This window comes from Bufo gargarizans, unplaced genomic scaffold (genome assembly GCF_014858855.1).
Source record: "Bufo gargarizans isolate SCDJY-AF-19 unplaced genomic scaffold, ASM1485885v1 fragScaff_scaffold_773_pilon, whole genome shotgun sequence".
Lineage (NCBI taxonomy): Eukaryota > Metazoa > Chordata > Amphibia > Anura > Bufonidae > Bufo > Bufo gargarizans.
In genome coordinates this window covers 373,903-389,288 of record NW_025334183.1, presented here as the reverse complement: position 1 = coordinate 389,288, position 15,386 = coordinate 373,903, and the positions used below count along the sequence as shown (strand labels likewise).

At 48.3% G+C, this 15,386-nt stretch overlaps 1 protein-coding gene across 3 annotated transcripts in view; it reads right to left on the bottom strand.

Annotated features, from left to right (window-relative positions):
- Positions 1 to 7,537: 7,537 nt before the first annotated feature.
- The window catches only part of LOC122922834 (MOB kinase activator 3C), a 128,537-nt gene continuing 120,688 nt past the window's right edge, over positions 7,538 to 15,386 (bottom strand). For all 3 annotated transcript variants that reach the window (XR_006387195.1, XM_044273585.1, XM_044273586.1), the window contains exons 4-5: positions 8,438 to 8,500; positions 7,538 to 8,338 (exon numbers count right to left, since the gene is read on the bottom strand). Coding sequence is in view for 2 of the 3 variants with exons in the window: in XM_044273585.1 (XP_044129520.1) it covers positions 8,471 to 8,500 (30 nt within the window). In the remaining variant the exon portion in view is untranslated. The remainder of the gene's footprint in view (positions 8,339 to 8,437; positions 8,501 to 15,386) is intronic.

The window sequence follows — 15,386 nt, the reverse complement described above, 5'->3', positions numbered from 1 at the left end:
GGGGGCGGCCTCTCGGCGAGGGAAGAATGCTCTGCGGTACGGGGCTGCTGTCTGTGGAGTGGTGAAAAGCAGCAGGCCCTCAGCGGTGGATGCGAGGGGAAGTTCTGCCCCCTATTCGAGCGGCAGTTAGATGGTTAACCTGGGCGTGCCTGGCCTGCATGGGGTCAGGGGACAGGGTGAAGAGGACAGTCGCTGCAGCCGGGAGCCTAATACTGAAGGGGAGTCTTACCTGTCATCCGGTCCCAGCTCTGCTAGAAGGCAGAGTGAAGATAGAAGCTCCGCTCCCGGGATCCGGCTGGGGAGCAGTTCGACTTCAGCGTCCCTGGTCCCAGTACTTCCAGGGGACAGAGTGAAGTGTTGGCGGCTGCGGGATTCGACGGGTTACCCCAGAGGAGAGGACATCCGGATTCAGGAGTAGCGTTTGGAACACAGCAGCCAGATGAGCTTTTGTGGGGACCTTTAGCTCAGGTAGTGCAAGGCGTGGGGGCAGTGGGTCCCAGTTGGATTTAGGCAGGGGTCTGGGGCAGTTTTTGGGTGGTTTGGCGGGGTTGGTGGCTAGCTGGGGAATGGGAGGAGGATCACCATTACAAGCGTGGGGGGGTGCAGGGTTTGCCAGGAAGCTCTGGGTCAGTGGGGGAGCCTCGGCGGGGGTTACCAGGTGTTGGGGTGTCTGTGCAGACACAGGCGGGGGGATAGGCGAAAGTGGATAGTGGGCGGTTGGATGATAAGGCAAAAGGGGAGGTTTACATTTGTTTTGAGGGACCGTTGGGGGCACATTTGAAGTCGGAGGTTAGGGAGCGGATTTGGAGAGGGGAGTACGTGGAGATATTCTCTCTGCTTCACCGTGAGAGGTTCCAATTGGATAGAGTGCGAAAGGACGAGGGGAAAAAAGAAGACGAGGAGAAACGCCTTTTTAGATTAATACCGTGGATGTTCGTCAATTGGGTGCAGGCGTTCGCTATATTAGCAAGTGTCATTGGGAAGAGGGCACCAGAGAATTGCTCGGCGCTGTTTTGTTACTTGAACACTATAGGGGAGGCGTATTGGGTATTCGGAGGAGTGGCATGGCTGCGGTATGACGAACAGTTCCGGCAGCGGAAGGCGGTGCGCCCGGAAATGAGGTGGGACCACAAGGACATAGCCTTGTGGTTAAAAATGACGGCACCTGTTCGATCGGGGCAGCCCTTTCGGGATGAGGTCGGCAGTGGGGGGTCTTTTAACACAGCAACGGCATCAGCAAAGGGCTTGTGCTTTGCTTTTAACGAAGGAAGTTGTCGTTTCGGGGTTAAATGCAAATTTAAGCACGAATGCTCAGGATGTGGGGGGAGCCATAGTGCGGCGAGATGCTTTAGAGGCGGGAGGCAAAAAGGGGGGGATGCTAATAGTAAAGGGGGTGACACCGGTGCGGTTGAAAAAGATGGAACCTTATCTCGCTAGGTTTCCTGATAGGGAGGCGGCGGCCTTGATTTGGGGGGGTTCTGAGGGTTTTAGGATTCCGTTTGTGCCGGGGGGGGCCGTGTTGATGAAGAAAAACTTGCAGTCGGCTAGGGAACATCCGGACAAAGAAATTAAGGAAGTTTTGCTGGGGCGGATGGCGGCTCCGTTTCAAGACCCACCCACCGTTTACTGAGCTACAGGTGGTCCCCAAGAAGGAGGCGAATAAGTTTCGCTTTATACATCACTTGTCATTTCCGAAGGGCTCTTCAGTCAATGACTGTATTGACCCCGAATTATGTTCGGTGGTGTATACTTCATTTGATGCAGCGGTTTCCTGTGTGAAGCGTTTTGGGAAAGGTGCACTGACATCGAAGCGGCGTTCAGGTTATTACTGGAATGTTGTTGTTTTTTTCGTTGATCGTTGCCTGCCCGTGGAGTGTTTCTTGTCGTGCGTCTATTTCGAAACGTTCAGTTCGTTTTTGGAGTGGGCTGTCGTGGACTCATCAGGTTGTGCATCTCTGATTCATTACTTGGATGATTTTTTGTGCATTGGCCCCCCGGGGTCGTAGATTTGTTCGTTGTTATTGGAAACATTACGTTCGCTTTTGGGGTTCCATTACCGGCAGAGAAGACTGTGGGTCCGGCTACGGGTTTGAGTTTCTTAGGGATTGTGATTGATTCCAAAAAGATGGAGTGTAGATTGCCGTTGGATAAATTGGTAGATTTACAGGGGCAAGTGAAAAAAGCTCAGGTGAGGAAGAAGTTGCAGTTACGAGAGCTTCAGTCACTGCTTGGGAAACTCAATTTCGCTTGCCGTATTGTGCCCATGGGTAGGGTTTTTTGCAGGCGGTTGGCTAGGGCAACTGCGGGGGTGGTTGCTCCACATTTCGTCAGGCTGGGGAAAGAATTACGAGCGACTTGAAAGTCTGGAGTTCTTTTCTAGAACGATACAACAGTCGCTCGTTATTCATGGGGGAGGTTGTAAACTCGTTTGAACTGTTTACAGATGCTGCGGGTGGTGCCGGTTTTGGGGCGTTCTGTGGAGGTCAGTGGTGTGCTGGTTGTTCGTCGGTCTTGTGGTTCGAGCGCGCCTGGGTGAGGAATTTGGCGTTATTATAGATGTTCCCTAGTGTTTTGGCGGTTTTGCTGGGGGGGATCGTTTTCGGAATAGGAAGATACAGTTTCACTGTGATAACCTGGGGGTGGTTCAAGCAATAAAAGGGTTGTCGGCTTTGTCGCCTTTAGTGGTACGACTCCTTCAGCGTTTGGTGTTGGAGTGCTTGGAGTGCAACGCTTGGGTGGTGGCGAGGCATGTGCCAGGGGTTAGGAATTGTATTGCTGACGCCCTTTCTCGTTCGCAGTGGGATCATTTTCGGCGATTGACCCCAGAGGCGGAAGCAGTGGGACTGCCATGTCCGGCTTGCCTGTGGGAGCTATTGGAGGAACCGTAACTCATTCAAGCATCATTGGGTTAGGGTACGTGGGCTATGTATTTGAGGGCTTGGCATTGTTGGGAGGCTTGGTGTAGGGATCTGGGCATGGGGCCGGAGGATTGGGAGTTTTCATTATTGATGTTTTTGGGTCATTGTAAGGAGGAGGGATGGTCTGTGAGTAAGATTAACAGTTACATGGCGGGGCTGGCATTTGGTTTTAAATTGAGACTGATGTACGACTTCACTAAGTAATTTCTGGTTTCACAGGCATTGAAGGGTTGGCATAGGTTGTGGACGAGCGAAGATACCAGAAGGCCGGTTTCGTTCGCTTTACTGTTGGATTTGGGTGGCCAGCTGAGGGGGGTGTGTACTTCGGAGTGGGAGGTTAGGTTATTTTGTTTGGCTTTTTCGTTGGCGTTTTTTGGGGCTCTTCGCGTGGGTGAGCTGGTGTGTCCGTCGGCGCGCAGGTTGGGAGGGCTTATGAGAGATGATGTGGATTTGTTTCACAATAGGGTGGAGTTTGTTATTCGATGTTCAAAGACGGATGTAGAGGGTAGGGGACGTAGAGTTGTTTTGTTTCAAATTGCGGAGTGCGTTATGTGCCCAGTTCGATGTCTTCGGGACTATGGGTTGGGGTGGGGTTGTCTCCACTTTTAACGCATGCGGATGGATCTTTCTTGTCCCGCTTCCAATTTTCGGCGGTGTTTTACAAGCGTTTAGAGTGGTTGGGATGGGATCGTGAGGTTTGCTCCAGCCATTCGTTTAGGATTGGGGCAGCAACTGAAGCGACAAGGTTGGATTTGGGGGAGGAGAACATAAAGCAGATTGGGCGTTCGGAATCAGCGCGTTTTAGGTCTTATGTGCGGCTGAATAGATTGTAGGCGTTTTTAGTCTGTAGCCAGGGGTTTGAGGTATGGAAGAATTTTTTTTGGGTTATGGCAGTGTTTTTATTGCATTCTTTTCTCATTACAGGTGCAGCAACCGCCCTGGTGTGGATATTGGGGCATTCGTATGTCTTTTTGGGGGCCGCCCAAGCAGCAGTTCGGCCGGACGGACAACAGTTGGGGTTTACCCGGGAGTCAGTAGTGGTGAGATGGATGGGGCGTAGGGGCATGATTTGGAGGGGGGTGCTGCCAGAGGTGCATCGTTTTGTACGGATGGATAGAGCGCCAGATGTGCTGGTGGTCCATGTGGGGGGTAATGACTTCGCGGCAAGGCCTCTCAGGGAATTGGTAAAGGATATCAAGTGGGATATGCTTTGGTTGTGATCGTTGTTCCCCGGTTTGGTGACTGTGTAGTTGGATATAGTCCCGAGGCGAGTTTATAGAGAAGCACGGTCAGTGGAGGCGGTGAACAAGGTCCGGGTGAAGGTTAATCGGGCAGTGGGACGTTTTATGGCTAGGAATGGGGTGGTGGTGGTGGTCAGACATATGGAGTTGGAAAATGGAGTTGGTGCCTTTTTGGAGGTCGGATGGGGTGCATCTGAAAGTGGTAGGGCTGGATATGTGGCGCTTGGTTCTGCAGGAAGGGATTGAGGTGGCTCTGAGGATGTGGAGGAACGCACAGAATTGAGGGATCAAATCTCTGCGTTGTTGGCGGTGGGGGGTCCTTGGAGTTGGTTACGGTGGAACTTGAGCTGTTGTGGTGGATGGAGGGGCGGGACCATTCCGTGGTGCTTCCGAGCTGGGGTGTTACGGCTGGAGGCAAAAATGGCTCACCCCCGGTGCGACAGCTCAGTGTTTTTTTGGTGCTTCAAGGACCTCCCCTGTTAGAGTTAATATTGTATTACGGTTATTTATGTATTTATATTTAATAAAACGGCTGCTGTGGCCAATACATTCCAATCAGTTGTCTGAGTTTTTTTTTGGGTGGTTGGGTGTATTGGTTTGAGGAGGGGGTAAAGCACTGAGGGAATAGGTAAGGGTGGAAGGGGTGAGTTAACCAATACCCCCGTCAAGGATTTTGGTGACAGGTCTGGTCTTCGTATGAATTGGGATAAATCTATTCTGTTGCCGCTAGATGTGTCCTCCGATAGTTTCTTCCTTCGGCCCACTCAGCTGCAGATTGCTCATCAATTCAAATATCTGTGAATAGTGGTCTCAACGAACCGGGGGCACTATGTGAAAAATACTATAGAGCCGCTCCTGGGCATCATGTCTGAACAAACTGTCAGAAATAGGCAGGAGTAATCTCCTTAAAATGGTTCTTATGCCAAAACTCATCTCTGTCCTGGATAATTCCCCTGTAGGGATACCCCGCCGGATCTTCCTTAGAATACATAGACTATTTAGAAGTCTGATTTGGTGCAATAAAACTTCACAGCTGCAGCAGCTGAGGGAGTGGGGAAGGACTCCTGGGGACGTTGCGTCTGCCCGCCTGATAGCGTATATAATAGGCCATGACCCACCGGTAGCTTTGCTGGAACATAGTGGTCTCTCTGATAAGATAGCGGGATACCCCACACTCAGTATGATACATGAAGTCTGGCAGAGTTGTCGTGTACTGCTGTCTGTTTTTCGCCCTGGGACCGTAAAGGCGTGAAATTCTTATATCCGCTGCAAAAAGATGATGAGGATTTATATGTTGGTGGCTATGTTCGTTACCATTATCCACCAATAGAGATTATGTTTCAGGATAATATGCACAATGTTTGGTGCTGCTTTGATAATGTGTATCATTCAACTGAGATTTTGTATATCTCTTGCTGTATTTTGTATGTGTAATGGTATCCATGTTTTTACCTTTGGAAAACAAAACAAAAATAATCTAATAAAAAAAAAAGGGGGAGGGGGATGCCCTGTAATATTGTATGCGGGGGGGGGGGGGGGGGGCGTGTAATATTGTATGCAGGGGGGGGGCGTGTAATATTGTATGCGGGGGGGGGGGGGTGTAATATTGTATGCAGGGGGGGGCGTGTAATATTGTATGCAGGGGGGGGGGGGTGCCGTGTAATATTGTATGCAGGGGGGGGTGCCGTGTAATAGGGGGGGCCGTGTAATATTGTATGCAGACGGGGGGTTCCGTGTAATATTGTATGCAGGGGGATGCCCTGTAATATTGTATGCGGGGGGGGGGGGGGTGCCGTGTAATAGGGGGGGCCGTGTAATATTGTATGCAGGGGGGGGCGTGTAATATTGTATACAGAGGGGGGGGGGGGGGTGCCGTGTAATATTGTATGCAGGGGGGGGGTGCCGTGTAATAGGGGGGGCCGTGTAATATTGTATGCAGACGGGGGGTTCCGTTTAATATTGTATGCAGGGGGATGCCCTGTAATATTGTATGCGGGGGGGGTGCCGTGTAATAGGGGGGGCCGTGTAATGTATGCAGGGGGATGCCCTGTAATATTGTATGCGGGGGGGGAGGGGTGTAATATTGTATGCAGAGGGGGGGGTGCCGTGTAATGGGGGGCCGTGTAATATTGTATGCAGGGGGGGGGTGCCGTGTAATAGGGGGGGCCGTGTAATATTGTATGCAGGGGGGGGGGTTCCGTGTAATATTGTATGCAGGGGGATGCCCTGTAATATTGTATGCGGGGGGGGGGGGGGGGGCGTGTAATATTGTATGCAGGGGGGGAGGGTGTGTAATATTGTATGCAGAGGGGGGGGGTGCCGTGTAATAGGGGGGCCGTGTAATATTGTATGCAGGGGGGGTTCCGTGTAATATTTAATTGCGAAGGGGGTTGCCGTGTAATATTGTATGCGGGGGGGGGGGGGCCATGTAATATTGCATGCAGAGGGGGGGTGCCGTGTAATATTGCATGCAGAGGGGGGGGGGGGTGCCATGTAATATTGCATGCAGAGGGGGGTGCCCTGTAATATTGCATGCAGAGGGGGGTGCCCTGTAATATTGCATGCAGAGGGGGGTGCCCTATAATATTGGATGCAGAGGGTTGGTTCCGTGTAATGTATGCAGAGGGGGGGTGCCGTGTAATATTGCATGCAGAGGGGGGGGGGTGCCATGTAATATTGCATGCAGAGGGGGGTGCCCTGTAATATTGCATGCAGAGGGGGGTGCCCTGTAATATTGCATGCAGAGGGGGGTGCCCTGTAATATTGCATGCAGAGGGGGGTGCCCTGTAATATTGGATGCAGAGGGTTGGTTCCGTGTAATGTATGCAGAGGGGGGGGTGCCGTGTAATATTGCATGCAGAGGGGGGGGGGTGCCATGTAATATTGCATGCAGAGGGGGGTGCCCTGTAATATTGCATGCAGAGGGGGGTGCCCTGTAATATTGCATGCAGAGGGGGGTGCCCTGTAATATTGGATGCAGAGGGTTGGTTCCGTGTAATGTATGCAGAGGGGGGGTGCCGTGTAATATTGCATGCAGAGGGGGATGCCCTGTAATGTTGCATGCAGGGCGGGTTCCGTGTAATATTGTATGCAGGGGGATGCCCTGTAATATTGCATGCAGGGGGGGTTCCGTGTAATATTGTATGCAGAGGAGGGGTGCCATGTAATATTGCATGCAGAGGGGGGGTGCCCAGTAATATTGTATGCAGGGGGGATGCCCTATAATATTGCATGCAGAGGGTTGGTTCCGTGTAATGTATGCAGAGGGGGGGTGCCGTGTAATATTGTATGCAGAGGGGGGGGGGTGCCGTGTAATATTGTATGCAGAGGGGGGGGGGGGGTGCGGTGTAATATTGTATGCAGAGGGGGGGTGGGGGGTGCGGTGTAATATTGTATGCAGATGGGGTGCCGTGTAATATTGTATGCAGGGGGGGGGGGCCATAATACATAATATCCATTGGATTAATTCTACTGATGCTGAACAGTTTAGTTTTTTTATACAGAGTTTTAAAGTGATTTTTCCATCACAATAAATGAGAACACAGAACAGGATTATGCCGCCCACCCCCTGATGTAACCAGAAGTAAATGGATGACTGGCCATAGGTACCAGTGATATAAAAAGTGTATTCCACACCATGGCAAGAACCCTTTAGACCCGGCAGAACACCTCCAATCCCCCACCGTTATTCCAGCGCGTGCGCATCTGATGGCCCCTCGGTGCTGGACATCCGCTCCCCATGTACTACAGCAATGAGTTCCTAGAAGAGCAGTTCATAATCATCACTGATTATCTAAATGGATCTGGAATGGCTCATATCTTCACTAGTGAGAAATATTCTTTACATGCGCCAGGAAGAGGAGCGCGTCTGTGTGAAGATCCAGAAAACCAAATGCTTTCTAAGTGAAATGACAGCAGCCGCACAAGATCCAGGGAAGCTACAGGCTGCCTTCACTCTACACCATGGCACTCGCCCTTACCACAATGCCACGTTCTGAAGATTAATGTTTTTTGGAGCTAGACCTTCACCAAATTGGCCTGTATAATGTAGGACACCAGTTAACATCACTAGTCCCCTTCTAAGCTGGAGCTTGGCGGTCAGACCACCTTCTTTTCATTGGTATAGGGAAACTCGTATTCCTGGCCCATTTGCAGTCAGCTACTTCCATGTTGTAAAATCTGTAATAAATAAAGTAACAAATAAGGTTCTGATATTATAACTGTCCAATTCACCAAGGATATTAGTAGTAGTTTAGTTTCATCATCTAGGGTAAGTACCTGGATCCAGCAGGTTTTCCGGTGTACCCAATGTCAGTGGCAGATTCTCTCCGTCATTTCTCTCTAAAGAAACAAGAGTAAGCCCCAAAGAACTGAATGTACGAAGGGTCACATTCAACAGTATCACTAACACAAGGAGTGCAATACAAACCAGAGGAGGCAGGGCAATACCATCTACACATCCACACAGGATCAGGTCTACAGAGAAGAGCAGAAAACCATGTACACAGCCATGCAGGACCATGTCTAGAGAGAAGACCATCTACACATCCACACAGGATCAGGTCTACAGAGAAGAGCAGAAAACCATGTACACAGCCATGCAGGACCATTTCTAGAGAGAAGACCATCTACACATCCACACAGGATCAGGTCTACAGAGAAGAGCAGAAAACCATGTACACAGCCATGCAGGACCATGTACAGAGTCGTGCAGGATCATGTCTAGAGAGAAGAGTGGAAAACCATGCACGCAGTCATGCAGATCATGTCTAGACAGAAGACCATGTACACAGCCATGCAGGACCATTTCTAGAGAGAAGACCAGAAGTCCATGTAAATAGTCATGCAGATCATGTCTGGAGAGAAGACCATGTACACAGCCGTGCAGGACCATTTCTAGAGAGAAGACCATGTACATAGTCATGCAGATCATGTCTAGAGAGAAGACCAGAAGACCATGTACACAGTCATGCATATCATGTCTAGAGAGAAGAGGAGAAGACCATGTACACAGTCATGCAGGATAATTTCTAGAGAGAAGACCATGTATACAGCCATGCCGGATCGTGTCTAGAAAGAAGACCAGAAGACCATGTACAAAGCCATGCAAGATCATGCCTACAGAGAAGAGAAGAGCATGTACACAGCCATGCAGGATCATGTCTAAAGAGAAGAGGAGAAGACCATGTACACAGCCATGCAGGATCATTTCTAGAAAGAAGACCATGTACACAGCCATGCAGGATCATGTCTAGAGAAGGATCAGGTACTAATAATCTACATACATCATATGTCCTAGTGGGAGTAACACTGGAGAGTCACTTGTAGAGAAGGTTCAAGTAGTAGTAATTTACCTACATCATATGTCCTAGGGGGAGTAACACTGGAGAGTCACTTGTAGAGAAGGATCAGGTACTAATAATCTACAGACATCATATGTCCTAGGAGGAGTAAGACTGGAGAGTCACTTGTAGAGAAGGATCGGATACCTCTAATCTACATACATCACATGTTGTAGGCGGAGTATTACTGGAGAGTCACTTGTAGAGAAGGATTGGATACTAATAATCTACATACATCATATGTCCTAGGAGGAGTATTACTGGAGAGTCACTTGTAGAGAAGCACCAGGTACTAATAATATACATACATTATAGGTCCTAGAAGGAGTAACACTGGAGAGTCACTTGTAGAGAAGGATTGGGTACTAATAATCTACATACATCATATGTCCTAGGAGGAGTATTACTGGAGAGTCACTTGTAGAGAAGCACCAGGTACTAATAATATACATACATTATAGGTCCTAGAAGGAGTAACACTGGAGAGTCACTTGTAGAGAAGGATTGGGTACTAATAATCTACATACATTATATGTCCTAGGAGAAGTAACACTGGAGAGTCACTTGTAGAGAAGTATCGGGTACTAATAATCTACATACATTATATGTCCTAGGAGAAGTAACACTGGAGAGTCACTTGTAGAGAAGTATCGGGTACTAATAATCTACATACAGTACAGACCAAAAGTCTGGACACACCTTCTTCTCATTCAGAGAGTTTTCTTTATTTTCATGACTATGACAATTGTAGATTCACACTGAAGGCATCAAAACTATGAATTATCACATGTGGAATTATATACATAACAAAAAGGTGTGAAACAGCTGAAAATATGTCATATTCTAGGTCAGGGGTACTCAACTAGTTTTTTTAAAGGTCCACAGACCTGGGTCTGCAGTCAGGTGAAGGTCCGAGCTGAACGCCAACAGTAAAGATGCCATGTGATCCATGCGCGTGGGGCGCTCTGACGTTACAGTGGAGCGCCCCAGGTAAGTCCCAGAATTAGTAATGGCCACATTAGTGCCCCAGTAAGAATAATGTCCCCATTAGTGCACCCAGTAAGAGTAATGCCCCCATTGGTGCCCCCATTCTCTGCTTTTGCAAAAAAAAAAAAAATAATTTGCATTCACCTGGCTGCGGTGAACATTCGCTGCTGACTGCAAGCTCAGGACCGGTGCTACAACGTGATGACGTCTTGTAGGTCCTGTCCTGAGCTTCTAGTCAGGGGGTGTTCTCCACAGCGTGAGCAAATGGGGGTGGAGGTACCGCAATTTTATTTTTACTAGCACAAGTAGCGGTGGAGGTAGTAAGGGTACTTTCACACTTGCAGCAGGATGGATCCGACAGGCTACTCACCCTGTCAGATCCATCTTGCCACTACTTCGCCGTGCCGCTGCTCTGTGCCCATCGACTATAATAGGGATGGGGGCAGAGCTACGGCGCAGCACGGTGAGAGGCCGCCAGACTAAAAGTACTACATGTCCGACTTTTTTGTCTGGCGGCCTCACGCCGTGCACTGCCATGCTGCGCCGTAGCTCCACTCCCGCTATAGTCAAAGGGGAGTGGCAGTCCGGCGAAATAGCGGCAGGACGGATCTGACAGGGTGAACAGCCTGTCGGCTCCGTCCTGCCGCAAGTGTGAAAGTAGCCTAACAGTCCTTACAGGAAAATTCTGGCACCGGCAAGAGAACTAAAATAGCAGCCTTGCTGGTGAACTACTGGCCGGGTGGCAACCCAAGCCACAGAACAGACATATGATAGGTTTGTTCCGCATCCAATTCCCATTATTGGGGCATTGGATGCGGACCCCTTAATTACAATGGGGCCACAAGAGATGCAGACAGCACACTGTGTGCTGCCTGCATCTTTTTCCGCTCCATTGAAACTAAGGGGTCCGCATCCAATGCCCCAATAATGGGAATTGGATGCAGAACAAAACTATCATGGTTTGATGGGGCTTTATCACTTCATTTAATCAGTTTACCTTTAATTTTAAAGAAGATTACTGATTGCAAAACAGCTTTGCCGATTATCATGTGTCAGTGCAAGGTGGCGAAAATGGGCGTCTTATATGTCCAAACACTATCCATCTTTGCCAGATCTACAAGTGTAGAAGATACATACCTCAATTTTACTGCTTGATTTTAAATGTGGCGCAGTGTTTATTATTGTTTGTTTGTTGGTCGTTCTCTTACGGCCTTGTTTTTTTTTTTGTTTTTTTCTTTAATATAAATGAAAACTTTACATCCAGTGTCTTTTATCCTGCAATGTGATGAGCAAATTATACTGTACTGTACGGTAATTTGACATTGTGGAAGATGATGTATGCTATGATTTTCTAATAAAAAATTTGTGAAATAAAGAAGATGGCCCAGGAGAGATGGGAACACGACACTGACTTGAGTCCTTTCCTGCAGTCAGTGACATGTTCCCGCCGCTCTGTAGCCCTCTCCACGCCCCCCCTTCCTTCCCAAATGGGACATTTATTTCATTGGTGGCAGTGGTGATGTCCCTCCCCTCTCAGCAGCAGGTAAGTGTCCTTTGGAGCTTGAAGCTCCCTTATGTGCTGCTGCTGCTGCAGGGGAGGAGGGACCTGTGAGCGCGCTGCGGGAGAAAGCTCCCTCCACCTGCAGGTGCCGGATGAAAGCGCTGGTGCCTGCATGTGGAGGGAGCCGTCTCTCACTGCGCCCCTGGGAAGGAGGAACTGCGCCGGTAAGCTCCTCCTCCTGCACGTACCAGTGTTAGAATTTGTATTATGGCAAGAAAAAAGCAGCTAAGTAAAGAAAAACGAGTGGCCATCATTACTTTAAGAAATGAAGGTCAGTCAGTCCGAAAAATTGGGAAAACTTTGAAAGTGTCCCCAAGTGCAGTCACAAAAACCATCAAGCGCTACAAAGAAACTGACTCACATGAGGACCGCCCCAGGAAAGGAAGACCAAGAGTCACCTCTGCTGCGGAGGATAAGGTCATCCGAGTCACCAGCCTCAGAAATCGCAGGTTAACAGCAGCTCAGATTAGAGACCAGGTCAATGCCACCCAGAGTTCTAGCAGCAGACACATCTCTAGAACAACTGTTAAGAGGAGACTGTGTGAATCAGGCCTTCATGGTAGAAGATCTGCTAGGAAACCACTGCTAAGGACAGGCAACAAGCAGAAGAGACTTGTTTGGGCTAAAGAACACAAGGAATGGACATTAGACCAGTGGAAATCTGTGCTTTGGTCTGATGAGTCCAAATGTGAGATCTTTGGTTCCAACCACCGTGTCTTTGTGCGATGCAGAAAAGGTGAACGGATGGACTCTACATGCCTGGTTCCCACCGTGAAGCATGGAGGAGGAGGTGTGATGGTGTGGGGGGCTTTGCTGGTGACACTGTTGGGGATTTATTCAACATTGAAGGCATACTGAACCAGCATGGCTACCACAGCATCTTGCAGCGGCATGCTATTCCATCCGGTTTGCGTTTAGTTGGACCATCATTTATTTTTCAACAGGACAATGACCCCAAACACACCTCCAGGCTGTGTAAGGGCTATGTGACCATGAAGGAGAGTGATGGGGTGCTGCGCCAGATGACCTGGCCTCCACAGTCACCGGACCTGAACCCAATCGAGATGGTTTGGGGTGAGCTGGACCAACAAGTGCTAAGCATCTCTGGGAACTCCTTCAAGACTGTTGGAAGACCATTTCAGGTGACTACCTCTTGAAGCTCATCAAGAGAATGCCAAGAGTGTACAAAGCAGTAATCAAAGCAAAAGGTGCCTACTTTGAAGAACCTAGAATATGACATATTTTCAGCTGTTTCACACTTGTTTGTTATGTATATAATTCCACATGTGATAATTCATAGTTTTGATGCCTTCAGTGCGAATCTACAATTGTCATAGTCATGAAAATAAAGAAAACTCTATGAATGAGAAGGTGTCCAAACTTTTGGTCTGTACTGTACATCATATGTCCTAGGAGAAGTAACACTGGAGAGTCACTTGTAGAGAAGTATCGGGTACTAATAATCTACATACATCATATGTCCTAGGAGAAGTAACACTGGAGAGTCACTTGTAGAGAAGTATCGGGTACTAATAATCTACATACATTATATGTCCTAGGAGAAGTAACACTGGAGAGTCACTTGTAGAGAAGTATCGGGTACTAATAATCTACATACATCATATGTCCTAGGAGAAGTAACACTGGAGAGTCACTTGTAGAGAAGTATCGGGTACTAATAATCTACATACATTATATGTCCTAGGAGAAGTAACACTGGAGAGTCACTTGTTGAGATGGAGCGGAGTAGTAGTAATCTACAGACATCTACAGATAAGCAAATTGAGGTCAAAGATAACGATATGGCTCCAACTTCCGTTATCTAGAGCCGACAGATTATCCTTGGTGAAAATGGTGATTTTGCCCCAATTACTCTGTCATTAGGAATTCCGCAGTATGGATAGAAGATAAGTTCTTTAAATTAATTGAGAGAATTATTAACTATTTACTCTGGGGGAGAAAGCGAGTAAGGCTTTAATTGAAATATAATATTTTGTATGCTGCACAGGTGGTTAAGAATGGGGTTATACTCAAAGCACAAAGAGAAAATATACTTCATTTATCTTGGTTTAGGTATTTTCAGTTACGTTCGGCACTATAAAGGAAAAACTTTTTCTTGAGATAGACATTTTCACTTTTTTGAATGATTTGATGGGGAATGCAGGACAGAAGGTTACGATTTCTCAACTTTATAAATGTTTACTTAAAGCATGATTTAATAATATACGTTCTCCTGGACAAAGGTCCTGCGGAATAGTGCCAACTACTTCTGATCCAGTCTGTTCCAGGTATAACCTGGCAGTGCCTACTGCTTCTGATCAAGTATGTTCCATGTCTTGCCTGCAGTACCTTACTCTTTCTGTTCCTGCCCTGTGTATGCCCTGCCTTCATGAGAGGGCTCCTGGGTAGGGATGAGCGAACTCGAACTGTATAGTTCGGGTTCGTACCGAATTTTGGGGTGTCCGTGACACGGACCCGAACCCGGACATTTTCGTAAAAGTCCGGGTTCGGGTTCGGTGTTCGTCGCTTTCTTCGCGCTTTTGTGACGCTTTCTTGGCGCTTTTTGAAAGGCTGCAAAGCAGCCAATCAACAAGCGTCATACTACTTGCCCCAAGAGGCCATCACAGCCATGCCTACTATTGGCATGGCTGTGATTGGCCAGAGCACCATGTGACCCAGCCTCTATTTAAGCTGGAGTCACATAGCGCCGCCCGTCACTCTGCTCTGATTAGCGTAGGGAGAGGTTGCGGCTGCGACAGTAGGGCGAGATTAGGCAGATTAACTCCTCCAAAGGACTTGATTAACTGATCGATCTGCAGCTGTGGATCATTGAGCTGCTGATCCTCAATTGCTCACTGTTTTTAGGCTGCCCAGACCGTTTGTCAGTCACATTTTTCTGGGGTGATCGGCGGCCATTTTGTGTCTTGTGGTGCGCCAGCACAAGCTGCGACCAAGTGCATTTAACCCTCAATGGTGTGGTTGTTTTTTGGCTAAAGCCTACATCAGGGTGAAGCTGTCACACCAAGTGCATTTAACCAGCAATAGTCTGTTCATTTTTTGGCCATATACAAAATCAGGGGCAAGCTGCGCCTGTCACCAAGTGCATTTAACCCTCAATGGTGTGGTTGTTTTTTGGCTAAAGCCTACATCAGGGTGAAGCTGTCACACCAAGTGCATTTAACCAGCAATAGTCTGTTCATTTTTTGGCCATATACTAAATCAGGGGCAAGCTGCGCCTGTCACCAAGTGCATTTAACCCTCAATGGTGTGGTTGTTTTTTGGCTAAAGCCTACATCAGGGTGAAGCTGTCACACCAAGTGCATTTAACCAGCAATAG